At 36.6% G+C, this 27996-nt stretch overlaps 2 protein-coding genes across 2 annotated transcripts in view; one reads left to right on the top strand and one right to left on the bottom strand.

Moving 5' to 3' along the window:
- The window catches only part of haus1 (HAUS augmin-like complex, subunit 1), a 138298-nt gene that overhangs the window by 42547 nt on the left and 67755 nt on the right, over positions 1-27996 (top strand). The window lies entirely within an intron of this gene.
- loxhd1a (lipoxygenase homology PLAT domains 1a) lies at positions 108-27707 on the bottom strand. Its single transcript, XM_059542630.1, has 39 exons — positions 26915-27707; positions 24775-24889; positions 21540-21620; positions 21256-21440; positions 20257-20355; positions 19739-19890; positions 19518-19641; positions 19176-19426; positions 18952-19087; positions 17842-18002; positions 17563-17649; positions 17046-17181; positions 16447-16601; positions 15574-15734; positions 15179-15255; positions 14839-15035; positions 13272-13464; positions 12912-13072; positions 11541-11674; positions 10655-10806; positions 10464-10568; positions 10267-10395; positions 9105-9269; positions 8804-8985; positions 8559-8675; positions 6643-6805; positions 6253-6404; positions 5947-6156; positions 5691-5814; positions 5007-5212; positions 4727-4912; positions 4214-4341; positions 3688-3805; positions 3432-3609; positions 3136-3321; positions 2860-3030; positions 1391-1529; positions 1155-1310; positions 108-849 (listed from the first exon to the last, which is right to left on the bottom strand). The coding sequence occupies exons 1-39, from the start codon at positions 27561-27563 to the stop codon at positions 369-371; spliced, it is 6702 nt and encodes a 2233-aa protein (XP_059398613.1). The 5' UTR covers positions 27564-27707; the 3' UTR covers positions 108-368.

Here is a 27996-nt window from a genome sequence, read left to right as displayed (position 1 = left end):
CCAAGAATTCAGACTTGAAGTTGGTAGTCTTTTGACTAAAAACATTAGTTAATTAGTTAACTCAGTCATGGTTAACTTATAGCTGAACATTAAACTCTGTCTGGAAAAGTATTTTAACATCAAAAAGTTTACTTCACCTATAAAGGATAATTCACCCAAAAATGAACATCTAAACTTGTATGGCTTTCTTTCTTCTGCTGAAGACAAAAGAAGATATTTTGAAGAATGTTGGGGTCCAAACAACATTGGACCCCATTGACTGACACCGTATGGACAAAAACACAATCAAAGGATTGTTGATTCAAGCACGTAATGTAATGAATATTCACTAGTAATACTGACCGAACCATTGACTGGTTGATTAACTGTCAATACTTTGGATAGATCACCCGCTTTATCTTCCCGTCCGCTTTGTTTTTGTCCAGCCATTTCCCACAGTTGAAGATAGTCGTCACAGCATTGGCCGTGTTTGTAATCTCCATTCTGCTCAGGAGCCATCCGGGACTGAGTCCGGAGTTATCGTGTTCCACATGCATGCGGAGCAGCTCGCCCAGGTCCAGCAGTTCTAGAATAAACCGGTTCGTCTTGCCGCGCTCAAACAGGTTCTGGAACTTTTTAGTGAGCTGTCTTTTACCAGAGTCACCGTTGGATCCAAAGATGGTGATGAAGACGTTGGCGTCAGTGCCTGCGCCCTTGTCGTCGCCCGTGATAACGATGAGCTCGTATTTGACAGGTACGAGGCTTTGGGCCTTGCTGGTGAAGCTCTCGATGAACTTGCTGCACTCGAATGTCTGGAACTCGTCCCGTTTTGAGGAAAGAGGGATGGCGGTGTCACAACGGAAAATATACCTGAGTGAAATAGGACACATTATAGATAGTACAGAACATGTATTTACTAGCCTCAGTAGTCCAGATCCTGAGGTTTTACCCATAATTTAAGCCATTAGCCATTGACTTCCATTGTATTTTTTTCTTCCATACTATTGGAGATAATGGCTACCAGCAACTGTTTGGTTACCAGCATTTTTCAAAACATCTCCTTTTGTGTTCAACATAAGAATGAAGTTCACACAGGTTTGGAAAAACTTGGTGATTAAAAAAAGCATATTTTCATTTTGAGGTGAACTATCCTTTTAAAGTCAAAGGTCACTCACTTATTGCCCAGCTCCTTCTCCGTGACAACAACCTCCTCCACAAACCAGGTGGCTTCAGCTTTAACTTTCTTGCCATCTTTAGGGATGTGTCCCAGACAGATGCTAGCGATGTCTCCCAGCTCCTTGGAGGAGAACTCAAAGCGGTCCGAAGCGCCTCTGAAATCACACATGTAACAGCACAATGCATGTTAACCAATGAAAAATTAAAACCAGCAGAGAAACAAATGTACACCTACCGTAAAAAACGCTTCTTTTTAGTCGAGTTCTCCATCATAAACTCTTTGGAACGTCCTTTCTTTCCTTCTAGAACAATGCAGGTGTTTTCTTTGGATTCAGCATCATCTGTATCTGCTGTTGTGACCAGGATCTCGTATTCTGTATTAAACAAAACACATGACGTTATATCAAATCTAATATACAGTACAGACCAAAAGTTTGGACACACCTTCTCATTCAAAGAGTTTTCTTTATTTTCATGACTATGAAAATTGTATAGTCACACTGAAGGCATCAAGGGCTATTTGACCAAGAAGGAGAGTGATGGGGTGCTGCGCTAGATGACCTGGCCTCCACAGTCACCGGACCTGAACCCAATCGAGATGGTTTAGGGGTGAGCTGGATCGCAGACAGAAGGCAAAAGGGCCAACAAGTGCTAAGCATCTCTCGGGGAACTCCTTCAAGACTGTTGGAAGACCATTTCAGGTGACTACTTCTTGAAGCTCATCAAGAGAATGCCAAGAGTGTGCAAAGCAGTAATCAAAGCAAAAGGTGGCTACTTTGAAGAACCTACAATATGACATATTTTCAGTTGTTTCACACTTTTTTGTTATGAATATAATTCCACATGTGTTAATTCATAGTTTTGATGCCTTCAGTGTGAATCTACAATTTTCATAGTCATGAAAATAAAGAAAACTCTTTGAATGAGAAGGTGTGTCCAAACTTTTGGTCTGTACTGTATATAATTTCAGATTTACTTAAATAAATAAAACAAATAATTAAGATTTGTAATTAGTTTGACAAGCTTCTTGCGCTCCCAAGACTGCATTTAATTGTTTGAAAACACAATAAAACAGTTATATTGTGAAATATTATTACAATTTGAAAAGACCTTTTGCTATTGTAATATATATTAACATTTAATGTATTCCTGTGATGGAAAACTGGAAAGTTTAATTAATAATTAATAAACCATTATTAATAATTAATTTAAAAAATAATTCTAATTAATATTTTTTATTATTATCAATGTTGAAAAAAGCTTTTTAATCTTACATTTATATACTTTTATAAATGTTATTATATATACACACACAAATATGCATACATACATTAATGATATGTATGCATGCATATATATCCAATTTTTAAACAATATTTATATATAAAATGAAAAGTTCAGCATTTACAATTGTACATTTAAATGAAATTTTCAACACATGTTCCTGATCTTGAAGTGTATGATTCATCTGTGTATGTTATTTCCATCAACCACCTGTCATCCAGAGACACTTCTCCATGCATTCAGTTTGTTTAATATTCTGTTTCACTTGGAAATATGCCACATTATGGATGTAAAACGGGTTGCCAATGGGACAGTTAATAAATAACTAATTGTTATGAAGTCCAACTGAATTATGTGAAATTGAACTTTTTCTATGCATCTCCATTTGTGAGTTGTGTTATGAACGCAAGTGTGCCTCACTGGTTTTTTCATCGAAATCCACTGCATCATTGTTGGCACACGGCAGCTCTCTCATTATCTGTCCATCACCCTCGTTCTTGGCGAGCCAGCGATCACACTGGAAACGAAACTTCTTCCCCAAGATGTCATCGTGCACTTCCACATACTCCAAGTGCCAACCAGCAGCCGGACCTGTCAACACACACACTTGTTTTGAGCATATAAACATGCACAGTTTTTTAATGACAGACCTTCCACTGGCTAATATGCTCACCATGAGCACTCTGATTGGCTCACCTGAGTTGTCGTGCCAAATGCGCACTTTCGAGAGCTCGCCCAAGCTGAGGATGTCGGGGAAACGGAAAGTGTCCGTCTGTTTGCGCTCAAACTTGTTGGTGTTGCTGCTTTCTTTCAGAGCCAGCGTTCCAGTGTCACCGTTCTCACCAAAAATAATCATCCACAGGTTAGCATCGGTTCCAGCCGCTAAAAGGCAACCAATCATGGGTTACAATCTGCTGTATCTGTGACCACAGACACAATCAATCGTGGAAGTGTTTTGAGGTAGTTATAGACTGTTACAAGGAAGTGCGTACCAGTTACATCGCTGGTCTTCACAGAAACGCTGTAAACGGTGAGCTCCACCATTTCCTCATCATTTATCACGGCAGGCATCTCACATATGAGAGTTCGCTTGGGCCCGTATGAACGAGACAGCCATTCCTCATATGTAAATAACGCTACTTCATCCGTCTGCAGGTTATGCAGTTCAATCTACATACATGCACACATTAACACGTTTAAAGGCTTGGGAAGTTACAGTATACGTATATGTCACTTTCTCTTACAAACCTTATCCAGGAACCAGTCGGGTCTGCTTCCAGAACCATCTATACGCACTCGCATCTTTCTCAAAGGAGCGATAACCTCAATCTCCAGATTGAATGTGTCTTTCTGCCCTCGTTCAAACCTACACACATAAAACAAACAAAAATGAGATCGTTTAAACATGCTTTTATGCATAATTTTTATGAAACTTTGGGAGCATGTAACTAGCTTGGTTATAAAACCATAAAAATCTTGTTACTTGAAACTTATTTTATTTCACCTATTTTTTTATATAGATGAAATCCTTGTACTGAGGTACTAAAATAACTAAAACTAAATTAATAAACAAAAATAAAAATTATAAACATTGAATAAAAATCTAAAAAACTATAGTAGTACATCAATGTCTAGAAGACAACACTGCAGGTAACCGATGTGCTATGTAACATTCTAATAAAAAATGTTCCCCCTAAAGTCTAAAGAGATAAACTGCATGAAACATTAAATTTATCTTGCAATAATGAGCATCTTTGTTATGTGTGTACTGTACCTGTCCTCTAATTTTGGCAGTAACATTTCCTCTGACGTGCCGTGGACTCCAAACACAGTCATGTAGATCTGTGTGTCTGTACCTGCGTGCTGGACATCTCCTGTTATCACGGTCACCTCATAGATCACCTAGGAGAAAGACATCTTTCATACACTTTCTGTAGTAAATAGCAGCAAATCAGCACATCAGAATGATTTCTAAAGGACCGTGTGACACTGAAGACTGGAGAAATGATGCATCACAGGAATAAAATACATCCTTAAATATTTTCAAATAGAAAATAGCTACTTTAAATTGTAATCATATTTCACAATATTACAGTTTTTACTGTGTTTTGGATCAAATAAATGCAGCCTTGATTTAGTTCAAAAACATTAAACAAAATCATACAAACCCTAAACTTTTGAACAGTAGTGTACACTGTAAAAAAATAGGTAATGTTTAATAAAGTTTAATAAAAATCTTACATGAGCTTTTAATATTTTGAAGGTAGAAGGAGATGAAATGGTGTACCTTCTGTGGGATATTAACACTTTCTGCATCCTGCACGTCTAGGAAGCGGGCGGTGAGTCCGTCTCCTCTGTCTTTGGCCAGCCAGCATTTACATGGAAACACGTAGCGCACTGCTTTAGTCGGCACCTCGACAGTCAACTCCTCCACTAACCAGCAGCTCTCTGGAGTCGCCCCATCATGACCCAACTACACACAACACAAAACAACAATCTGACATCTTACCGTATCTATAAATACTGAAATGAAAAACTACAGAATCTGTGAGTGTGCTTTCCCTCACTTCCACTTTCTTGATGTCGCCAACATCAGTTCCGAAACAGGTAAAGTAATCCAAGGATCCAGGCATGAATCCGGTTTTCCCATGCAAGTCGAGCCAGAGGTGTTCGGTCTTCTTGTTCTTCTTTCCTATGATGATGACATATACTCGGCTACTTGTCCCAGCATCCCGATCCAAACCCGTCGTCACCGAGAAGTGGTAGGGAATTACTAACACACACACACAACATTTAATTTCTTCCCACATATTAAATTCCACAAGAAAATAGTGGTATTTACTCATGCAACTCTAACAATGCAAGGGTGTTGTGGGAGATTGCCAGGAAATTAAATTAAATTACAATTTTTATTAATTTAAATTAAATAAAAAATTATTGAATAAAAATATTTTCAATTATAAATTGACGTGTAAATTAATGTTTTTTTTTTATAAAAAAAAAAAAAGGTGGAACCTTATTGTAAAGTGTTACCAATATCTTAAATTCGTCTGTAATGTTAATGTTAGGTAATGCATTATATAATGTTAACAAATGAGACATGACATGAAAATGAGAGCATATAATATAATAATCCGTAATGAAATTATTAAATGAAATAACATAAAAATCCAAAATATAACAATTGATAGTCTCAGACCTTTAAAGCCCACTGTATGTTGTGGAGTGGGACTCTATATGCTCATACATACTTGATCCTTCCTCATCTTCTTCTTCTTCTGAATGTCGTTTCTTGTTTTTGTTGTTCATGTTGCTGTCCAGATTTGTCACTTTTTTAATTGGACAGAAGGCAGTTTCTCGCTCTCCCTCATACCCCTACACACACATACACACACACACACACAGACACAGTATATACATCCAGATGTGCTCTGGGCTAGTCTGTAATGCTGTAACATTGTTAACGCATGCATGCATGGGTGCACGCATGCACACATGCAGGCAGACCTTAACATAGAACACCCTGTCGATCCGTTTGTCCTCCTTCTTTCTCGAAAGCCATCGTTCACACAAAAAGAGAAAAACTTCCTCTGTATCTTGGTCCACCACTTCCACCTGGTCCAGGTACCAATCAGCACTCAGCATGCTGTTGTCATGGCGAACACGGATCTTGAACACCTGGCCCAGATCCACGGCCTCCAGAGTGAATGTGTCCACCTGACCGATTAGAAGCAATCATTGTCAGCAGCCAAATAGAAGCCAAGTACACTACTGTTTTGGAACAGTAATATGTTTATTGTTCGTGCGTCTCACCGATCCGCTCTCAAACTTGTTGCTGTTCTCAGACTTGCTGAGTTTACGCTCTCCAGTGTCGCCCATGTCTCCGTAAAGAGTGATGAACACATTGGCATCGGTCCCCGCTCCATACACATCCCCGGTGGTCACCGCCACTGTATATGTGTGTACTGCAACACACACACACACACACACATACATACACTGTATGCAATAGTCTTCCTGTAGCTCAAATAGTAGAGCATAGTGCTTGCAACACCAAGGTCATGGGTTTGATTGCCAGGAAATTAATGCATTAAAAAATTTATAGTTTGAATGCAGTCATTTTGCATAAATCCAGGTGTCTGCTGAATGCATAAACATAATACATCTAGCCAATTCTTCATAAGAAACTGTCCACACACGTACTCTCCAGCGCGTCGTCCACCTCCGTCTCGATGACTTTGAGGGTCCCGTCTCGTGATAGTTTCTCCACGATGATGTCAGACGGCACCAGCTCTCGAATCGTCTCTCCGTCCTCCTCCGAGCGAGCTAACCATCCCTCACACGGGAATATCGCCGTCTCAGAGCCCTGCATGTGCACACACATTTTTGAGTCTTGGCATGTTGAATATTAGTTCTTTACATTTTATTAGAGGAAATTAATATTATGAAGTGACTATTAAAAGGTTAAATGTGTTCTAATATTTTATCCTGATCCTTTAACTGTTGTGCAGAACACAAGATCGAGGGGTCGTGGTTGGATCAACACCTAGGGGTGGAGATTGGTAAATTTAGGGGTGGAGACAGATAGATTTAGGGGTGGAGTGAGGACCATCTCAGTTTAGGACTACATGTTAAGTGGTAAACTGACCAGGTTGGTCAAGAAATGTGGTAGAGGAGGCTAATTTTGCATTTCAGTAAAACAATCATCCAAAAATAACCCTATTTATGAAATAATAATCAGAAATCCATCAAATATAAAAATCCGTTCAAACTGGCCATGTCAAGGAAAATATATAATTTACTGTACCATTCAAAAGTTTAGGGTCTGTAAGATTTATATGAAATAAATATTTTATGCCCAACGTGGCTGCATTTGTTTGATCAAAAATACAGTAAAAATTGTGAAATATTATTGCAATTTTCAAATAACTGCTTTGTATTTAAATATATTGTGAAATGTAAATGATTCCTGTGATGCAAAGCTGTATTTTCAGCACCATTCCTCCAGTCTTCAGTGTCACATGATCCTTCAGAAATCATTCTAATATGCAGATTTGCTCATGAAATATTTCTTTGTTATCAGTGTTGAAAATCAGTCCTTATATTTTTTGTGGAAATGAAAACTTTTCTAGATTTTTTTACGACTTGAATGAAATTCAAAAGAACAGTATTTATAAGAAATAGAAATCTTCTGATACATTATAAATGTCCTTATGTTCACTTCTGAATCAATCCAATGCACCCTTGCAGAGTAAAAGTAAAAAATCTTACTGAACGGCACTGTAAACGGTACTGTAACTAAACCGTTTGTGCCGGTAACGGAGGACGTGTATGTTGATATCAGAGTTTCACGCTGGTGTGATGTGCCTAACGGAGCTAGAGCGGAGGCAGTGTTTCACTCCTCTACTGTACACAGATAGCGCTGGAGTGGAGAGACAGGTCACAGAAGATAAGTCACTGGAACTAATTATACAAACAGCAACAGAGAGAAGATGTGGGTCAATGAAATGGGTGTACGACAGACAGTGGAGAAGAAAAGAAGGTTTTCCACAGCCAGACGGGAACATTCTAGACTCAACCACGTGTCACGTTGCCAGAATAAAAACCAATGTGTCTGGTCCACACTGTAGCTTAGTCTGGCCAGAAAAGCCCATTTGAGGCCTGTTCACATCAAGGACTATAACTATAAAGAACGATAAAGACATAGTTCTAAAAATCATCCAATCAGCCAATCAGAATCAATCCTGCTATAATGAGCTCGAGGATTTAAAGGGGCAGACGAGTGTGTGATATCGTCTGCTGGTGTGGACATTTATATAGTTATCCTTATAATTATGGTTCTTGATGTGAATGGGCCTTTAGGCAGGAAAGGAACGTTTGATGGACATGTGAAAGGATCAGCCACGGTTTGCTGTTTTACGTGACATTAGGGGGCTGAAATCGGCAGGATATGTTGTTTCAGGATTTGAAAGTTTTCCAAAAATGCTGTGGACAAACCAAACTGAATTTCAAGAATTCTGTCCTGTTTTACTGCACAGTAGATGCAGATTTATACACAAGCTGTTTAACTCTGTCAAAGCAAAGAGTCTGGTGAAGTATGGTAGGAAAATGAGCCATACCTTTCCTTTCCGAAGCAGCCTCCGAATTTCCACCCGGTCTAAATGCCAGCCAGGATTCACCCCTCGATTATCGTGACCGATACGGATTTTCTCAATGATATCACCAATGTCCTCCAACTACAGAAGCCCAAAGTCAACATCAACACCACTGCTGTCAGTGTAAGCCGTTTTTTAATTATTAATAGAAAAGCTAAAAAGTTCAAATGCAGCTAGAACCAAGATTAATTAATGACCTGCTCATTTACCTCTACGATGAACATGTCCTCGGCCTCTCGTTCAAAGTACATCCTCCTCTCTCTCTTATTGACGCAGATCGATTTCTGAGACGTACACACTCCGTTCTGCCCGTACAGAATGATGAAGACGTCTGCGTCCGTTCCCGCAGCAAATATGTCACTGGTGAAGATTTTAATCTCATAGGGAACAACTACAACACAAAAGAATGAATCAGCCTGTGTAGGCCTGTCTATGTGGGTTGATAAGATACATAAGGCTTAGTATTAGTCAGTAATCATTATAAATTAGCTACGTAAACATGTATCATACAGGGTGTGTATAGTACTGTCTGCAGTTCATTAGGGTACAAGTCCCTGGCAATGGCACCATCGTCTTTTCCTTTATCCAGCCAGCGGCCACATGGAAAGCGCAACAGCTGACCCAGAGATGGAGCATCGATCTCTACCCAGTCCAGAAACCAGCCTGGATACGCACCTGAGAAAACACGACAACACACACACACACAAAGAGACATGTGCAACATCCACATACACACATGTACACTGTAAGTAATTGTCTGTAGGATTTACACCAATGCTGCCTGTACTGGGGATTCAGAAGAAAGCTAGTCTAATTAAATGACCACATTTAAGGGACAGTTTAATACAGACACCCATTCACATACAAGAATAAATCTTCATTTTTATGCATGCACAAACCTTACTGAATTCATTACGAATGCACATCATTTTATTTAAACTGTTGGTGTGTAAATACGTCTTACAATACAACTGAACGGTTTTTGTCATGATTTTGAAAGAAGTCCCCAAAGGCTGCATTTATTTGATCAAATGTACAGTAAATATTGTGAAATATTATTATAATTTAAAATAAATGTTTTCTCATTTTAACATATCGTAAAATGTAATTTTAAAGCTGAATTTTCAGCATCATTACTCCAGTCTTCAGTGTCACATGATCTTCAGAAATCATTCTAATAGGTATCTTCAGGATTTTTTGATGCATAGAAAAATCAAAAGAACAGCATTTATTTTTTTTAAACATTATTAATGTCTTTTCTGTCACTTTTGATCAATACAATCCAGCCTTGCTAAATAAAAGTATTCGTTCCTTTTTAACCCAACCCTAAATGAACGGAAGTGTTTTTGATGCATAATAGATGATTTTCACTTTATAGTGAAGAATTTTCGAAATAAGAAAATAACTAAGAATGTGTCTTTAAAATTATGTTTTAGGGTGCAAATACAGTTTATATCTCATAGCCTGGCTTTAAACTATCTGTGAATAACAACACAGGAAGTTCATATTTAAAAATTGGTTGTACATTACTTTAGTTTTTTTGCTGTAAAAAGGACAGCGATTCGTTACAGTGTAAACACACAAACGAGCAAACGCACAAGCACACACGTCAATCATCAATGCACAGATCTGGACTTCAGAATGCAGATTCAGCGTATTTGCAGAAATGTACCTGCGTTGTCGTGTCCGATACGGATTCTCTTGAGTTTTCCGATGTCCACTGCCTCTATGGTGAACTCGTCAATCATTCCCAACTCAAACTTGTTCCCATGGTTCTTAGACGCCTTTAGATTAATGAGACCTGACACACACAAACACACTTTTCAGTAGCTGCAGGGCTTTTAATACTAAAAGTGTTTTCATAGTTACCAGTGTCATCTTTGGTTCCATAAAGAATAGCATAAACGTTTGCATCTGTCCCGGCGCTCTTCTTCTCCCCCGTTTTGACTCTCATTGTGAATGTGGTTGACATGGCTACAAACAGACATATTCAATGTAATGTCAATGCAGTGAGCAAATGCCATTAGGTTAAACCAGAACGCTTGTGTAACATTCAAAACCTTTTTGCTCTAGTCCGAGTTGAGCAGGTGATGACTCCTCTTCTTCATCTTCATCTCTCTTCATGAAAGCCTCGTCTACAGGCACTAACTCACGGCCCAGCTGCCCGTCATCTTCATCCACCGCCAACCAGCGCTGACAGGGGAAAAAATACCTGAATAACACACACAAAGCAAACATGGTCAGCATAGTCTATAGGTAAGAGAAATCACTAATGAGATCACTTTAATATGTCAGTTGTTTCTATTGAGCTAGTAATTAGATTAGATTGGGCAAGTTTAGACTTATGCATCAAATAAAAAAAAACATTTTAGATACTTGAAATAGATTAAAAATTAACTGTAATTGAAGAAAATGTAAAAATATGTATATTTTAGTCAAGGCAACATTTGTCATTTTCATTTAGTTTAAGGTTTAAGTATTAAAAGAATTAAAACTTAAAGTAAATGACAGGAGCACACAATACATTACTAAATATTGAACTAAAATTAAAAGGAAAATAAAATATTAAATATATATAAAAAATAATCTAATTCAAAATACATTAATGATACTAAAAATATTTAAAACAAATTTCAATGTATTCATTAATTTATACATTTTAAATAAATGTTTTATTTCCTTTAAACGTGTTTATTTCAAATGAATATTTTAAGCAAATTCTGCAATCAAAAGTCAGAGACCTCAATATGAGCTCAGACATTACTCATTTAGAATTTCCAATATTTTCCAATAACTGCTAACCATATTAACTGTACAACTCTCAGTTTTTACTTTACATCAACAATTTACTCAGTTACATCTCTTTTTTGTCTTCTGATAAATGTTACAAAGTGTGACAAATGAGATATACATTACGTGTTTTGAAGCGATGTGCATGACACTCACATGGTTTCATCTTTGGAATCAAAGATCTCGACACGGTCCAGGTACCAAGAAGCATTTGCCTGCTTGTTGTCATGACGAATCCTCAGTTTCTTCAGCGGCCCCAGATCCATCCCAGTGATGGTGAACACATCCTCCTGAAAATGATCTGCATTTAGAAACACTCTGTATAGAGCGTGATTGTGTGGGTGTTTTGTTCCATTCACCTGGCTGCGCTCGAACTTGTTCAGGTGGTTTGACTTGCGTAGTTTTCTCTCGCCTGTGTCGCCCATTTCTCCGTAGATGTTGATGTAAACACCCGCATCTGTTCCGGCCCCCAGCATATCCCCAGTATACACATGAACCTCGTATGAGTTATCTAAACACATGAAAACACAAATGTTTTCTCAAAATGCATTTCTGTTGAAGGTATCAGATGGTACACTGCTATTTTGACACCCACAATTTTGAAGAATGTCTCATTGTATTAGATAATAAAATAGCAAACAAATTAGATTTTTTTTAATTTCAAAGCAAATCAGCACAAACACACTTTTTTCACAAAAAGAAGTGTTACATAATTTTTGAAAATAAAAATATGTATTTAAAATTTAAAATAACTCTATTAATTATATTACAATATTAGAATAATCTTAATTTAAATTAATTAATTATTAATAAATAAATGTAAATTTCTTAGTTCGTAAATGTAAAATAAATGATTCATTTTCTTAAAATGGTTTTATTTTTTTGTATGCACTTATTTTTGTATTTTTTTTGTGATGCTTTAAATCTCTCTCTCTACCCTCCAGATCTTCGTAATCCTCAGCACACAGCTCCACGAGTATCTCTCCATCCTCTTCATCACGAGCGAGCCATCGGCCACATGGGAAACTGAAAGCCCGAACAACCTCCTTCAATTCACCTGGGGATTCCTCTTCTTCCTCCTACAGATGATTAGATGGTTGTAAATAAAAAACTTAAATATTCAGATTAAAATGTTAAATCTGGTCTCTCCCAGTATCCTCCCAACATTCTAAATTAAGGGCTCATTCAGAAAAATACAATTTTTTTGTTTTTTTAAAAGCAAAATCCGATTTGCCCCAACTGACCTTTTTCTTCTTTTTCTTCTTCTTGTCTTTCTTGTCCTCCTCTTTCTTCTCTGGTTTCACCATTGCCATGACCAGCCGTTTAACATCCACCTTCTCCAGGAACCATCCAGCCCCTATTCCTGAGCCGTCATGGCCGATCCGGATCTTATAGACCCGTCCCACATCTAAGGCCTCGATCTTAAATCAACCAATCAGAAAGCATCTCTTCAGACACAACCAACCGGATTCCATAGCCGTCACTTAGCTTTTAAAATCGACAAAAAGATTTTCAAATACAACTCACCTTAAAGATCTCAGTGGTTCCTCTCTCAAAGTTGTTGGATCGGCTCTTGAGCTGTATTAGTTCGGTTTTCCCCTCCTCACCGTAAATCTGCAGGAAGACGTTTGCATTTGTCCCTCCAGTCCACACGTCTCCTGTCACCACAGTAACCTCATAATTGATCACTGCCGATTAGAAAAACACTGATTAATCATTTTCAGTTCACAGTAGCTACATTTAAACTAATAACAGTCCAATTTTGAGTGCAGTATATTGAAAACACCAAAGTCGTGGGTTTGTTTCCCAGGGAATGCAAGAACTGAAATGTATATTTCTACTCTTTGGATAAAACCATTTGTAAATTCATAAATGTGAAATACACACATTTCTCTATCTCCAGTGTCTCACTAGGATAGATTACCACCTCCACCTTCCCATCAGCCTCGTCCTTACAGAGCCAGCGGTGACTGGGGAACATGTACTGCACCCCGTGCACCGGCACCCAGATCTGAACACTGTCCAGGAACCAACCGGCTCGCAGACCCTCGTTAGTGTGGCCAATCAGCAACCTGTTTATCTACAGGACCATGAACATTCATTTTATTTTAAAATAACAGAAGAATAATTGTTGTTATGTACAAATGCATGAATGATGTTTACATTATGTACTTTATTCATATTTCTTGTGACATTGAATGATTAGTTGCATTTTTGACATTTGCAGTATCTAGAATGTATAGTACCTATCCTGATAGAATACAGCAGAACAGAATGGATTTGACAGAATAGAGTGAATTTGAATAATAGAAAAAAAACTGACCATAACAAAGAAAAGAAAAGAACAGAATAGAAAAGTTTAACAGAATAGTTTGAACTGAACATAATAGGACAAATTAAAAAAAGAAAAGAAAAGAATAGAACAGAATAGAATTTATTTATTTAGAGAGTTTAACAGAATAATTTAGAATAGAATAGAATGAGTTACAGAATAGTGTGAACTTAACAACAGAGCACAATAGAACAAATCTAACCAACAGAAGAAAAATAAAACAAATTTGAACATGATAAAGAACAGAATAGAATTGGTTTAATATAAAAAGTGAATTTAAACAGCAGAATAGAATGCAATAGAACAAATGTAAACAACAGCAAACAATAGAACAAATATATACATGAGAAAGAATAGAATAGAAAAAAAACTGAATATAATTAGTACAACAGAATAGAGTGAATTTGAGCAATAGGACAAAACACAATATATCAAATGTAAACAGAACAACTTTGAAGATAGAATAGAATAGATTGGAATATAATGGTTTAACAGAATAGTTTAAGCTAAACATAATAGGACAAATAAAAAAAAGAACAAAAAGAACAAATTTGAACAATAGAAAGAATATAAAAATTAGAATAGAATGAGTTTAACAGAATTATTTAGAATAGAATAGAATAGAATAGAATGGTTTAACGGAATAGTTTGAGCTGAACATAATAGGACAAATGAAAAAGAACAAATTTGAACATTAGAAAGAATAGAAAAAATAGAATTGAATGAGTTTAAAAGAATCATTTACAATAGAATAGAATATAATAGAATGAGTTACAGAATAGAGTGAACAACAGAACACAATAAAACAAATCTAACCAACAGAACAAGTTTGAACATTACAAAGAATAGAATAGAAAAGAATAGAATGGGTTTAACAACATATAGTTAATTTGAACAGAAGAATAGAATGCAATAGAAGCAACATTATAACAAATACAAATACAACTGAATATAATTAGTTTAACTCAGTGAAGAGTGAATTTGATCAACAGAACAAAACACAATACAACAAATGTAAACAGAATGAATTTGAAGATAGAACAGAACAGAACAGAACAGAACAAAATAGAATTTTAGAACTTTAGACTGGGTGAATAGGCCAAACATGAACAGGTAGCATACATTGCCAATGTCAAAGGTCTCTATGGTGAAGATGTCTGTCTGTCCCGTCTCAAAATAATTCACCAGGTCGTTATCGGAGACGACCAGCAGCATCTTGTTGGTGTCACCTTTCTCTCCATACAGCTTTACGAACACCTTCGAATCTGAGCTGGCACCATTAATACTGCCTGTCTTTATCGCAATGTGATAACCAACAGCTGGAACAAACACACACACGTCAAAACCTATTGTATCTACCTTATACTTATGTAGACAGACATGCAAGCTACTTTTTGGTTCATTGTTGCATACATTTTACATTTTTGTATGTGTTAATGTTTGTATGTGTGTGTTCACTCACTAAACAAACGCTGACCATCATCAGTAGGGACTAATTCTCTTACAATCTGCCCGTCGTCTTCATTACGATCCAACCACCTGAGATGAGACAGAGAGAGATACAGTAGGCAAATGTGTGTGTGTGTGTGTGTGTGTGTGTGTGTGTGTGTGTGTGTGTGTGTGTGTGTGTAACTGAGCTCTTTCATTGGTGTAGCTAGGGTTTCATCGGCACTCATTAGTGTCCATTAGTAACCAGAGTCAGTTTTCTCAACTACATAATTGACTTAAAGACCACTCTCCCATGTTCTTTACTCAGCCAGATACAAGCACATAAATGAACTTATACATATATGTGTACTTATAGTGAGCTTGAAATATGCTTTAGCAGACAAGCTAATGTTTGTTAGACTGTCTTGCCTGTAACATGGGAACTCGATGGATGACGCCTCAGGTTGCCCCTCCTCTCTGATCATCACCTTATCCAGGAACCAACCACATCCTCCGCCCCGTCCATCATGACCAATCCGAACCCTTCTGATCTGTCCCAGGTTGGTCGCCTCTACCAGGAACTCATCATGCTGAGAAAAGAGTAAAACACATACTACATTGAGCAGAGCACACTGCACTATGCTCTATATCCTACAAATGCAATGTGTTTATCTTTAGATTTTTAGCCGGATATAATATCACCAGCAAGTCATTATTTAATCAGATTACCTAAAGTTAAGACATATTTAGACATTTAAAAAAATGCTAAATGATGATGATAGCTGGACATCTCACACTGACTTTAACATCCAACATAATGAGGTCATGTGACAGCAATGTAGCATGCAAGTTTATGTAAACAGCACACATTTTTCAGCAATAAATATTTCAAACAATAATAGATTGTTGTCACATGACAAAAAACTGTATGTTTCATTCATCAAGTGCCATCCAGTTATCTTTAAAACAATGAGGCTTTTTATTATAAACTAAATTAAGGCTGCATTTTATTGATCAAAATACAGTAAAAACAGAAATGCATTTTAATATGGAATTTATTCCTGTGATCAAAGCTGTATTTTCAGCACCATTCCTCCAGTCTTCAGTGTCACATGATCTTTCAGAAATCATTCTAATATGCTGATTTGCTGCATAAGAAACATCTCATTATCAAAGGTGAAAATAATTATGCTGCTTAATATTTTTGTGAAAACCATGATACATTTCTTTTTTTTTCTTTTTTTTAAAGAATGGTAGAGTATATGCACATTTAATGTTTCATGTCAGCATGCCATTACTCACGTTTCCTTTCTCAAACTTGTTGGCGTTGTTTTTGCTCATGAACATCAGACGCTCTCCAGTGTCTCCCAAGTCACCAATGATGTTTAAATAAACACTGGCATCTGTTCCACTTCCACTGATGTTTCCCGTGCAAATCGTCACACGATACTTAATAACTATCGATTAACAATATAAAAAAATACAGCAATATAAAAAATCAAATATATCATTATCTTTGTTTGTAAAATTATATTTTACCTACTGTAAACTATTAATATAATGCATGGCTGAATTTGGGATAATATCTTTACGTGTCCAAAACACATAAAGGTTCTTCGATGGTTCTTTGAAGTCATTTATGTTCAGCAAAGAAGATTATTGTTATTGTGAACCATTATTCATGTTTGAATTGTTAAGTTTTTCAAAAAAAAAAAAAAGAAATCTTGATGTTTAAACATTGGTTCTTCAGATTTGTGCTTTGGATTCTTGGATCTTTAAAGCACCAGTATGTACATGTAAATGGTTTTCTTAAAAACTAAAGAATACAAGTTTTTCTGATACTTAAAATGCACTAATTAGAAGTTTTAAGAGAGAATGGATGTGTTTTGTAGTTCTCTCACGTGGTAAAGCTTTTGGCACAAGTTTTCCAGTAGCTGGCAGCTCTCTAACGATCTCATTGTCATCTTCGTTGATGTCCAACCAACGGTTACAAACAAATGAGTATTTCTCCCTAGTAAGGGTCTTCATCAATGTCACCTTTATACAGAAAAACCAAGAAGAAAATGTTAAGCAGAGAGCTCAGGACACATTACAGAATTCTGTATTTTTCTTAAATATCAACTTTGTTTCAGTTGTTTCTCCAAGAACTGATTAGAAGAAATACTAATTGAATCAGATACGATTAAGCTATATAAAATGAATGTGTATCAATCATTTGGAGAAATGTTTGCGTTCATATTGATCGCAGACTCACATGTGAAACACGAATACATTTACTTTTAGCAGCAGAGTGCACAAATCATTTTTATTTGTAGCTGAGAAAACACGAAGAATGCTTGCTTGCATCATGTTTTCAGTGTGAATTGGACAAATAGTTTCTGTGTAATAGTGCATTAGACTGTAGAGCAGGTCTCTCACCCTGCCAAGATGCCAGCCAGAGAAAGGATGCCTCTTTTCGTGCCAGATCCTCAGCTTGCGTATCTTCCCGATATCGGGCATCTCAATCTAGAGCAACAGCAAAAATCTCAATTACAAAAATGTATTTTGTTAATATTCAACATTCTCAAGTTCTGGACACTGCATTGGAAATAAAACATCAAACTTATCATCTGATATATTCTTATCTACTGTAATGATAGATAAAATGACACAATGTGATCACTGTATATTTCTAGAATAAGACACACACAGCCTTACAATGAACTTGTCGCACTGTCCCTGTTCAAAACTGTCTGATTTGCTCTCGAGCTTCATCTCGTCGCTCTTGCCCGTCTCTCCGTACACCTGCAGGAACACCTGTGCATCTGTGCCTGCACCTTTAATCTCAGATGTCCAGATCCACAGAGACCAGGGCAATTCTGAGAAACACGCAGAAAACATCCATTTGTGTGTCATTTATATAGTGCCTTTCCCGAGCTCAAGGAAGCTGAACATGGTACACCAAAGCAACAAATATTGATAAAAATGAACAATTTCATTGGACACTTGCCCAATGCAAATAATGCAAATAAAGCAGTTGCATATAGAAAAAGATCATGTAGTAAAGGCATAAAAATGGAAAACAAAACGGAAAAATTTTGTCAATTCAATATTACTCTTAAATGTTATACTTTTTGTGGTTAGAATTAATTTTTTTTATTGATGTTATTATTTTCTATTAAGATAAATGTATCATTGATGTTGTTATTTCTATTAATATAATTATTATTATTATTATTATTTATGAATATAACTATTTTATTATTGATGTTACTATTTTTATTCATATGATTGTATAATTGTTGTTATTATTTTATGATATTTTTTTATTTTATTATTGATTTCATCACTAATAATGAATTTAATTGTATTATATAATTTTTATATTAATATGTATTTTTATTATTGATGTTATTTGTATGAATATAATCACATTTTTATCACTGACTGTATTATTTTTATACATTTTATCATACATTGTTTTAAAAAATATATTTATTTTATTACCTGTTATGAACATCGCTTTATTTAATTGTAAATGTGATTATTATTTTTTTTTGTGATTTATTTTTATCAAATTATTTTATTATTGATTTAATTTTTAATGCACATTATAATTTTTTTAATCTAATCTATCTCACTATTGATTTGACTATTTTTGCATCAACTAAAAAAATGACAATAACTTTTACATTTTGCTTAAACACAACATTTAGTATAGTAGCTGGTTAGTGAATAAGACGCAGGTCTTTACACTGCAATACAGCATGTTTAGTGAACGTAAGCCCTGATTGCTTCGACAGGGGAAGAGTTTGATCATTTGCTCACTCTTTTGCTTTTTCTGTCTGAGTGAGACCATCTCATACAGTTCTCGCTCCACCAGTCCATCACCCTCATCTTCATCCAACCACCTGCCGCAGGGAAACACTTGCTCTAAACCTGTGAACGGGCAATATACCGTCACCTGTGAGAGAAACAGAGAGACAGATCACATGCTGTATGTATGAATAAGTAATGCAAGCTTCAAAACACCTAATAGCCCCAGCATGCACCTTTTCACAATACCAGCCGCAGCTGATCCCAGCGTTGTCGTGTCCGATCGTAACTCTGCTGAGCGGGCTGAGCAGCTCCAGCAGCTCCACGTTAAAGATGTCGATCTGAGCGCGCTCAAACGTGCCGCCCTCCAGGAACAACTTACCGCTGTTCTTAATTCCTTTCCAACCGTGCATGGCAAAGTGGATCTTAGAGTTAGTGCCAGCTCCACGAATATCCCCTGTCATCACCTGTACATTATACACAATCGCTACACACACACACACACAACCAAACAAATCCAAGCCGGTTATAATCAGATGCACTTATCCTAACATACAAACACACACGTTTGCTCATACCCATTGGTTGTGTGGCTCCGGCAATCACATCTCTTTGTATTTTGCCGTCCCCTTCGGAGATGTCAAACCAGGCATTGACAGGAAACTCATAAACCTCCTTATTCCCCATGTCGTCTACTACAACCTAAATCAGATCACCGTAACGACAAAGACATCATATTAATAACCAGAAACAAAGATATCCTTCAAGAAGATTTTAGATGAAAAGTGTGTTTGTGTACCTTATCGCACGCCCAGCCAGCAGAAGACCCCTTGTTATTGTGTCCGATGGTGATTTTTCGAAGTCTGCCCAGATTTGGTGCTTCGATGGTGAATTTGTCTTCATTGCCGCGCTCAAAGTTGTCTTTTCCATCGCTGGCCAGTCTTCGTTCTCCTGCAAGACAGTGCAACATAAAAAACTAACACATACACGTAGAAACGCTGACTGTGTTCAGTACTGAAAAGTGTCAAACATTTGTCTAAAATAACATAACATCAAATAATATGTGTATTTTAATTGTAAGAAATACTATATGTTTAATTGAAACATAAATAGCTTTAGGCAATAAAATTTAATTATATTAAAGAAAATAATCTCACAGTTTTCCTTAAAAGCATGCTTTATAATTGTGAAAATATGTCTAATAATAATTAAAAATGTTCCAGGCAATTAAAGTTTGACCTTTTGTGTGTGTGTGTTTTTTTTTTTTTTTTGCAACATAAAATAACACCCAGAGAAACACAGACTGATTTTAGTGACCTGTATCCCCAAACTCTCCGAAAATACTGAGGTAGACATCAGCGTCAGTCCCACTGCCTTTAGCATCCATTGTGAAGACACTGGCTATGTACTTGTTCTCTGCAATATATGTATAGACACCAACATTAACACATATATAGGATAGTTATCACTATTTATTTGTATTTTTTGCATGCATTATTTTTGGCATTAACTATCATTACACCGTGGTATTTTTTGAAAAACCATGGAGCATCGAAAACCACCGGAGAACTCTTTCTCAGAAACAGTTGGTACATCTAGTCTTTCTCCTATCTGTGGGATGTAATGTTATATTGTCTGTGGTCTCTGACAATGTTGGACTGGTGATATTGTGATCCCCGTCTGAAACTCTACTCTACTACTAAATTTCTTCTAACTCTTTGTATGCAACCCGAGTCTGGTGATGCTTGTGTGCATGCATCATCTATGATCACAATACCTATGTGATGTTATCTATAGTTTATATGGAGCAAGATGTGAAGTATATCTGCAAATTATATGTCATTGTTGAGAGTTGTAATATCTTGTATGAGATACTTTACACATGCTAAAGGCCTAAATGGGAAAATTACAGTTTTTCATGTCTAAATGCAAAATGTTCAATAATTATAAAAATATGTGTGTAATTAAAAAATGTTTGAGGAAATCAAAGTTTGGTAAAATGGCAAAACGTAAATTAAAAATTAAAAAATTAAAAAATAAATAAAAAAGTTTTGACTAGATTTGTGGCACATTTTCAGGTGATCCAAAATAAGATAAAATAAAAAAATTAAATAAAATTAAATAACGGTTTAACCTATAATCATGTTTTATAACTTGCAAAAAATTTGTCTAACAAATAAAAGAAAACGTTTTGACTAGATTTGTTGCACATTTTTTAGGTGATTTTTCAAAATAAAATAAAATAAAATAAAATAAAATTAGTTTATTTGCCTTCTGTTTTGCAAGCATGTATTTTAAATAAAAGGTCACATATACGTTTTGGGATGTCCATGGGGTTCAGGCTACCCAACAGATATCGGACCGTAAGTCCGTCCCCCTCGTCTCTGCTCAGCCAATTGTTGCAGGCGTAAAAGAATCGGAGGTGTGGCCTGTTCATGTCAGTCACTATGACCCGGTCCAGGAACCAACTGGCACTCATGCCTGTGTTATCATGCTCGATTCTGCATTACAGGAAGTACATCACAAGACATATATCGTTCTAACTTTTAAGACGTGCCTTTAAGGTAGTTACTCTTCGATGTATTCAGACGTTAATGTACCTAATTTTCTTTATTGGCCCAACATTGTGCGTTTTGATCCGAAAGACGTCAGTCTTGTTCTTTTCAAAGGCTGTTCTGCTCCTAAAAAAAATTAATAGAAATAAACCTGTGAACAGACTCAAAACTACATGATTTACTGTGACACTCAATCAAGCTTCTAATGCATCTGGAACTGACTATGCAGAAGTGTGTGTTCATGAGAAAGAACCATCTGTCATTATCAATGACCCACATATCGCTCTACGGTCTCTTGCGTTGGCTTCGGTAAAAGCATCTCTCTAATCAAAATGTGAAATGCATGAATTAAAAATCACCCAGTATGAATTACACATCCAGTCGCACTGCCAAATTTCTCACACACACACATACACACGGACTTACCGATGAGGAAAAACCAACACACATCTCACCTGAGATCAGCACGCTGAAAACTCACTGGCAAACTTTGGAAATAATGACATTTAGACAGATTCAGAGATTCTGTTAAATATCATCTCGATTCCAAAATGTTGCATTCTGACTTTCGGACAGAATTAAAGTCCAAAACCATTTCTTTTCTATTCTGCTGAAACTCTCTGAGGAGGAGTTACTGAACAGATCTACCTGATAAATGAGTCTTTTTCTGAGTGGATGAATCCCATGAAAACATGTCATGAAAATTACGTAAATGTGAAAAAAAATCTTAAACTAAAAAAAATTCAAAATAAGCTTCCACTTAAAATGTGAAATGTGAAAAGGGTCCATTGGGGTGAGATTTAACCCAGACATGTTCTTGACAATCTTCGTGAGATGCACCCAACTACCCAAACACACAATATTTCTCATAAAGGTAGTAAAATCATAAATTTGGAGACATATAATCTAAGCTTCCAAATAATTTATGGTTAGGAGGCTTGTGAATCATCACTGCGCAATTTTCTTCTAAACTTTTCTGAAGCTACATCTGATATCCATTTCTGGCCTTTTTACGGCATTTGTCATTTTTTTATGAGTCATTATGCAACATTAACCATTTGGACATTCATCTGAGCAAGTAAAAACTCTCCCATTAGTAATTCATTTCTGAATAATTTACTGATCATTAATCAGGACGATTGATTACTGTAGGAAGAGCTTCTGTAGAAAGTGTCTCTCTTTGTACTCATAAAATATCAACACACATTCATGGGATATTATGTCTGTGTGGAGATTTCTATGAGTAGCCTACCTTCTCATGTTATCCTGAAAGACCAAAAAAGGAAGTGATGTCATATGACTGTACCCTCCCATTGGTTCAAGGAGCAAGTCACATGCATCTCTTCAGCTTCAGATGAATGTCCATGGTGATGCTGTATAGAGGAGAGCAAATCCTGTGCTTCATCATGGCATTGTGTGTGATAGATGAGCCAAGCGATTAAAATTCATGTCATGAATAGTTAATTTCATGAATAATCGTATAGCACTACTAAGAAAACAATATCTATTTCCCAAAGATGTGATGGTGTGAATGTCATGATCAAAGCACACAGGATGTTCTCTTGTACAGCATTGTGTGCAAAAAGCAATGCACGGCCACACATGGGCAGATGAGGTGGCCATGTTAAAGTTATACCTCTTTTCTGTGCTGTAGATTAGAGAAGAATACAGAATTAAATCATTAACATTGCAGATATGCATTCTCCTGTCAAAATCCATAAACATGAAAAATTTGTTTTGTGTAGAGTTCCTGAGCTATTTTCACTCAGAAATCACTGTTGATAATAAAAAAAATTACTAAGAATTGGCAAGTAACACACTGAATTAAGTATATAAGTCTAAAGTAGAACCACTGAAACTGTGAAAAATGTAAAGGTTGCTGAAAGTTTACTCACTCTCAGGACATCCGAAATATATATGATTTAGTTTTTTTCAAGGGAACAGATTTGGAGAAATGTAGGATTATATCTATTGCTCAGCAATGGATCCTCTGCAGTGAATGGGTGCCGTCAGAATGAGAGTCCAAACAGCTGATTAAAACATCAGAATAATCCACACCAGTCCAGTCCATCAGATAATGTCTTGTGAGGAGAAAAACTGAGTGTTTGTATGAAACAAATCTATTATGGTGTTTAAGGCGAGACACTGCAGATGAATAGAGTAAAAAAAAAAAAAAACGAATAGTTATCACCTTACTTACTAAGTTGATTCATAACATTGATAATTGCGGAAAAAAAAATTGTATTACAAGTTTTCTAAAATGTTATGTTTAAATATGCAAATGGGGCATTATTTAATAAAATATGCGCTAATTTGCATTCATTTCTAGTACAAAAAAATCACAACACTGACTAAATTCTTTTTTTTTGACATATTAGAGAGGGAATTCTGTGTATCTCTTTTTGTCACTCCATAATTCAGAAAAAAACTTTGAACAGCCGAAAAACATATATATTTTCACAATTTTGGGGGAATAAAATGTTGTATTTAATCAAGAAAATTATATATGAACAAATCCCTCTGTAAAAAACATCAGAATATATACAGGAATAAATATGTAAAGTAAAAAAAAACTCATTTTGAAAAAACGGCCTTTAAAAATATGTATTGTAATTGAAATCTATTGACACAAACAGATAAAGTGCTATAAAAGAAATACTTAACAGTGCCTTTTGGATGTTTTCTTTCCATTAGTCTGAAAAAACACTTTATGAAAAGCCAAAAAGCCGAAAAGCCCAAAATCAAAAAATTGACATGTGCATGAAAAAACTGTTTCCCCTTAAACTTTAAACTTTTGCGTCCAGCCAAAAAGTCCATAATCCATAACGCTTCCACCAGTAAGTGGTGCTTGATCTGTTCATATTTCTCTCCTGATTCAGACTAATTTTTTCAATGAAGATGCAAAAAAAAATTCAACTTTTCACTTCACAAGACAGTGAAAACTTGTAAATTACTGTAATGTTTTTATCATCTGTTCAGACTCTTATTCTGACGGCACCCATTCACTGCAGAGGATTCATTGGTGAGATGTAATACTACAGTACATTTCTTCAAATCTGATGAAGAAACAAATTCATCTACATATTGGATGGCCTGAGGGTACCTTTTCATTACTTTTCATTACTCTGTGAACTACTCCTTTAAATATCTACCTTGAATAGTGACAATACTAATTCTGACAAACGATATATTTTCAGGGAACAGATTTGTGCTTGTGTATCTGGAAACCCTTTAAAATTAACATCGCCATGTAGAGATGCAGGTTTGAAGTTTAACTTACTTGCTTGCCAGGTGAACTTTGGGAGTCACTCCAAACTCTCCATACATGGTGATAAATACATTAGCATCAGTCCCAGCGCCTTTAACATCACCTGTGACGGTCACCACCTCGTACACTGAGAAGGAGAGCATTCTGTAAGCCAATTGTACCTGACCCTTCACAAAAGAAAGCATCTTGTTTTCATTTGAATGACATTAGAAGGGCTGTAGTCTCAAATACGTATAGTGCTCAGGTATATCCTGTGTAACCCAACAACCTGCTATTTTAAGCTTACTCATGTTTGTATAAGATGCATTTGCTGTAAGCAATATCTCTGTAACTTAGCCATGTTAATGGAGTGAGAGTACAACATGGCCCTGATGCTCACCGCATGACCTCTACCTTTCTCTGAACCTCTGCAAAACCCTGGGACAACCAAATGCATGTCTGAACCTGAGGACCAGTGTGTTTCTAGAAGTAACGTTCAAACAGGGTTCACTTGGAGCATGTTAAGTTTCTTTTAGGGTGCTTTCACACTTGCACTTTTGGTATGCACCTGTCACAGTTCGGTTTGTTAGGATAATGTGAATGCTGTTTTCTAATTCGGGTGTGTACCCACAAACTGAATAGATGTGAACTCTATTAGTATGAATTAGTCAAAAGGTGTGTGTGTATATATATATATATATATATATAAACAAAAACATTTTAATCTAAACATATGCTATATGATTATTTAAAACAGTAAATTATTACCTTTTATGGAATCTACAGAACCTCATTTAGCACAGTGGATTTATAGAATTTTTATCATAAACCAGCTTTGCAGTTTTCTACATTTTTGATCAGCTTTTGATTCAGCCAGAGTAAGGTACCCCTGGATCAGTGCTAAGCGATAACCTCGACCCGATGTGCTACGCCCGACTGAACCTATCATGCCGTCCGTCGTGCTGAATGAGGTTTTGATAGTTCCATGAAAAGGCCGATTAGAGTATAATGTTTCAGGCCATAGAGAGGTGCCCGTCTGATTCAAATCCACTATTGGCTCGTTGCCCGCCACTGTTCTCTCATGATACCCTGCTGTCAGGACACCGTAATAATCATTCAATCCAGACACGCCTCTGCTGTGCCAATCAGAGACCTCTAGAGCAGATGCCAATGTGAAATCCAGAAGCTTCTCTGACTGGACAATAATGGAATGATCAGAATTTTCTGCAAATCAGATACTGACACTCAAAGATTCCAATTGCTTTTAAAAACAAAATTTCCAAAAGGTTGGTTTCACAGCGACGCCATTGAAGAGACATTTTTTTTGGTTCCTCAAAGAACCTTTCAGTTTAAAGTTCTTAAAAGAACATTTATTTTATTTGACTTTTTTATGTGAAGAAATTCTTTTACATCTAAGTATTATTTTTGGTTTTATGGATGCTGAACGTTCTTCATGGAATCACTGAAGACAATAAAAAAAACTTGTGTAGCAACTCCATTGAAGAACCTTTCTGTCTCCATTAGTCCTTCGTCTATTTCTGCTTTCATTGTTCAACCTTCAGCATTCAAGTAATCAAATAAGAGGTGTTCCAGGGTTAAAAGAAATCCAACCTGTGAGAAACCGAGAGGAGTGGGGTGCCTGACTGAGAGTGAAAGCAGAGAAAGAGACGGACAGACAGATTGTTTGATAGTAGGTCGGGTGCTGTGGCTCCACAACGGACCAAGTCTCCAAATGCAGTTTGCTAATTTAAAAGGATGGTTCATCAACAAATGACAATTCTGTCACTTAATCACCCTCATGTTGTTCCAAACCTGCATCTCTTTTAGATAGCTTTGTGTGAGAAAGTCGTTCATTGATAATCTTCTCCAGGTTCTGAAACTTCAGTATTGACTACTTTTATTGTGCTTTTTTTTCATGAAGCTCAAAAGTCATGGTTAGTGAATTTTGCATTAAGACGTTCTCTCCCAGTAAACCATAAAAGCATGTTTGGAGGACCATGAGGATGAGTAAATGAAGACAGAACTTTCAGTCTCGAGCAAACTATCCTTTCAAATGAATAAATGCATTCAATTCTGACAAAAAGTTTCGCGAAAACCTCATCTGATCTAGTTTTCTCTTTATTTGAATGAAAAGACTGCTAAGAATAAAAAGAAGAAATATTCCAGAGTCTACCTTTCTTTTTGTTGAATTCATCTTCTTGATCATCCGATTCCTCCGTGTGATAGTTCAGCAGCTCTTCCTGGTAGATCTCAGCATAATCCACCTGTTTGACCTTTGACTTCTTCCCTTTCTTCGCTTTCTTTTCCTCGTCGCTGTCAGAACCCTTCTTTTTCTTCTTATCCTTTTTCTTCTTCTTCTTATCCTCCTCTTCCTCTGCTTCCTCTTGCACGGCGTCCTCATCCTCCTCCTCAGCCGACTTCTTCTTTTTCTTGCCATCTTTGCTCTTTTTCTCCTTGGACCCCATGTCTTCTTGTCCTTCTTTGCTTTTGGATGGTTTACTCTTCTTTTTCTTCTCTTTCCTTACCTCCCGTTCCTCGTTTGAGGTCTGTTTTTCTTTGCTGATGGGCTCATTGTTGTTCTGCTCATCTGGTCCGTTGTCATTCTCTGTCACCTCAACATCTTCCTTTTTCTTTCTCTCTTTCACAGATTCGCTCTTTTTTCTCTTCTGTTTAGGTGTCTCAGGGCTTTCTATCTTCTCCTCGGAGCTCTTCTGTCTTGACTTTGCGTCCCTCTTACTCTTTCCTTTTGCTGTTGGCTTCTTCTCCTCTCCTTCGTCATCCCTTTCTTCGGTTTCTGTTGGTTTTTTCTCTTTTGTGGCCATCTTTTATTCATCTGGAGAGTGGCAAGGTGAGGGTTGAGTGTTTCCTCGCCGTCTGCGGTGTAAGGTGTCGCCGTCTGACCAGAGCCAGCCGATGGGCCCCTGTGTGCAGCTGGAGCAGGGCCTCAGCTCGGAGCCAGAGGCTCTCTCGCGCAGGTCCCGTGGTGCGGCTCAAAGCTCATGAATAATTACTATGCTCAGTGTGGTCACATGATCCGTGAGAGAAAGCAAATGAAAACAGAGAGGACAGCAAGAGAGAGAGGGCTGGGCCTCACAGCGTTCATTATTCATGGTCTGGGGATCGCTTTACTTTAATATGTGCACACATCCTTATATATGGCATACGTTTGCAAAAAAATACATAAACACAAGGTCAAAGGAAATAAAAGCTATTTTATGTGCACTGTTAAATTCAAAAGGCGCATCAATAGAAAAA

Source organism: Carassius carassius, chromosome 47, assembly GCF_963082965.1.
Source record: "Carassius carassius chromosome 47, fCarCar2.1, whole genome shotgun sequence".
Lineage (NCBI taxonomy): Eukaryota > Metazoa > Chordata > Actinopteri > Cypriniformes > Cyprinidae > Carassius > Carassius carassius.
Note: the sequence above shows the minus strand (reverse complement) of the source record. Positions and strands in the feature narration are given on the sequence as shown.

What these genes read in the sequence shown, in the direction of transcription:
- loxhd1a (XM_059542630.1), bottom strand. Translation starts at nt 27,563, where the DNA reads ATGGCCACAAAAGAGAAAAAACCAACAGAAACCGAAGAAAGGGATGAC. An exon ending in ACAAGTTTGAGAGCGGATCG is followed by an intron (nt 6,157 to 6,252) that starts GTGAGACGCACG and finishes CTAATCGGTCAG; the next exon opens with GTGGACACATTCACTCTGGA. An exon ending in GTGTTAATATCCCACAGAAG is followed by an intron (nt 4,342 to 4,726) that starts GTACACCATTTC and finishes TCTTTCTCCTAG; the next exon opens with GTGATCTATGAGGTGACCGT.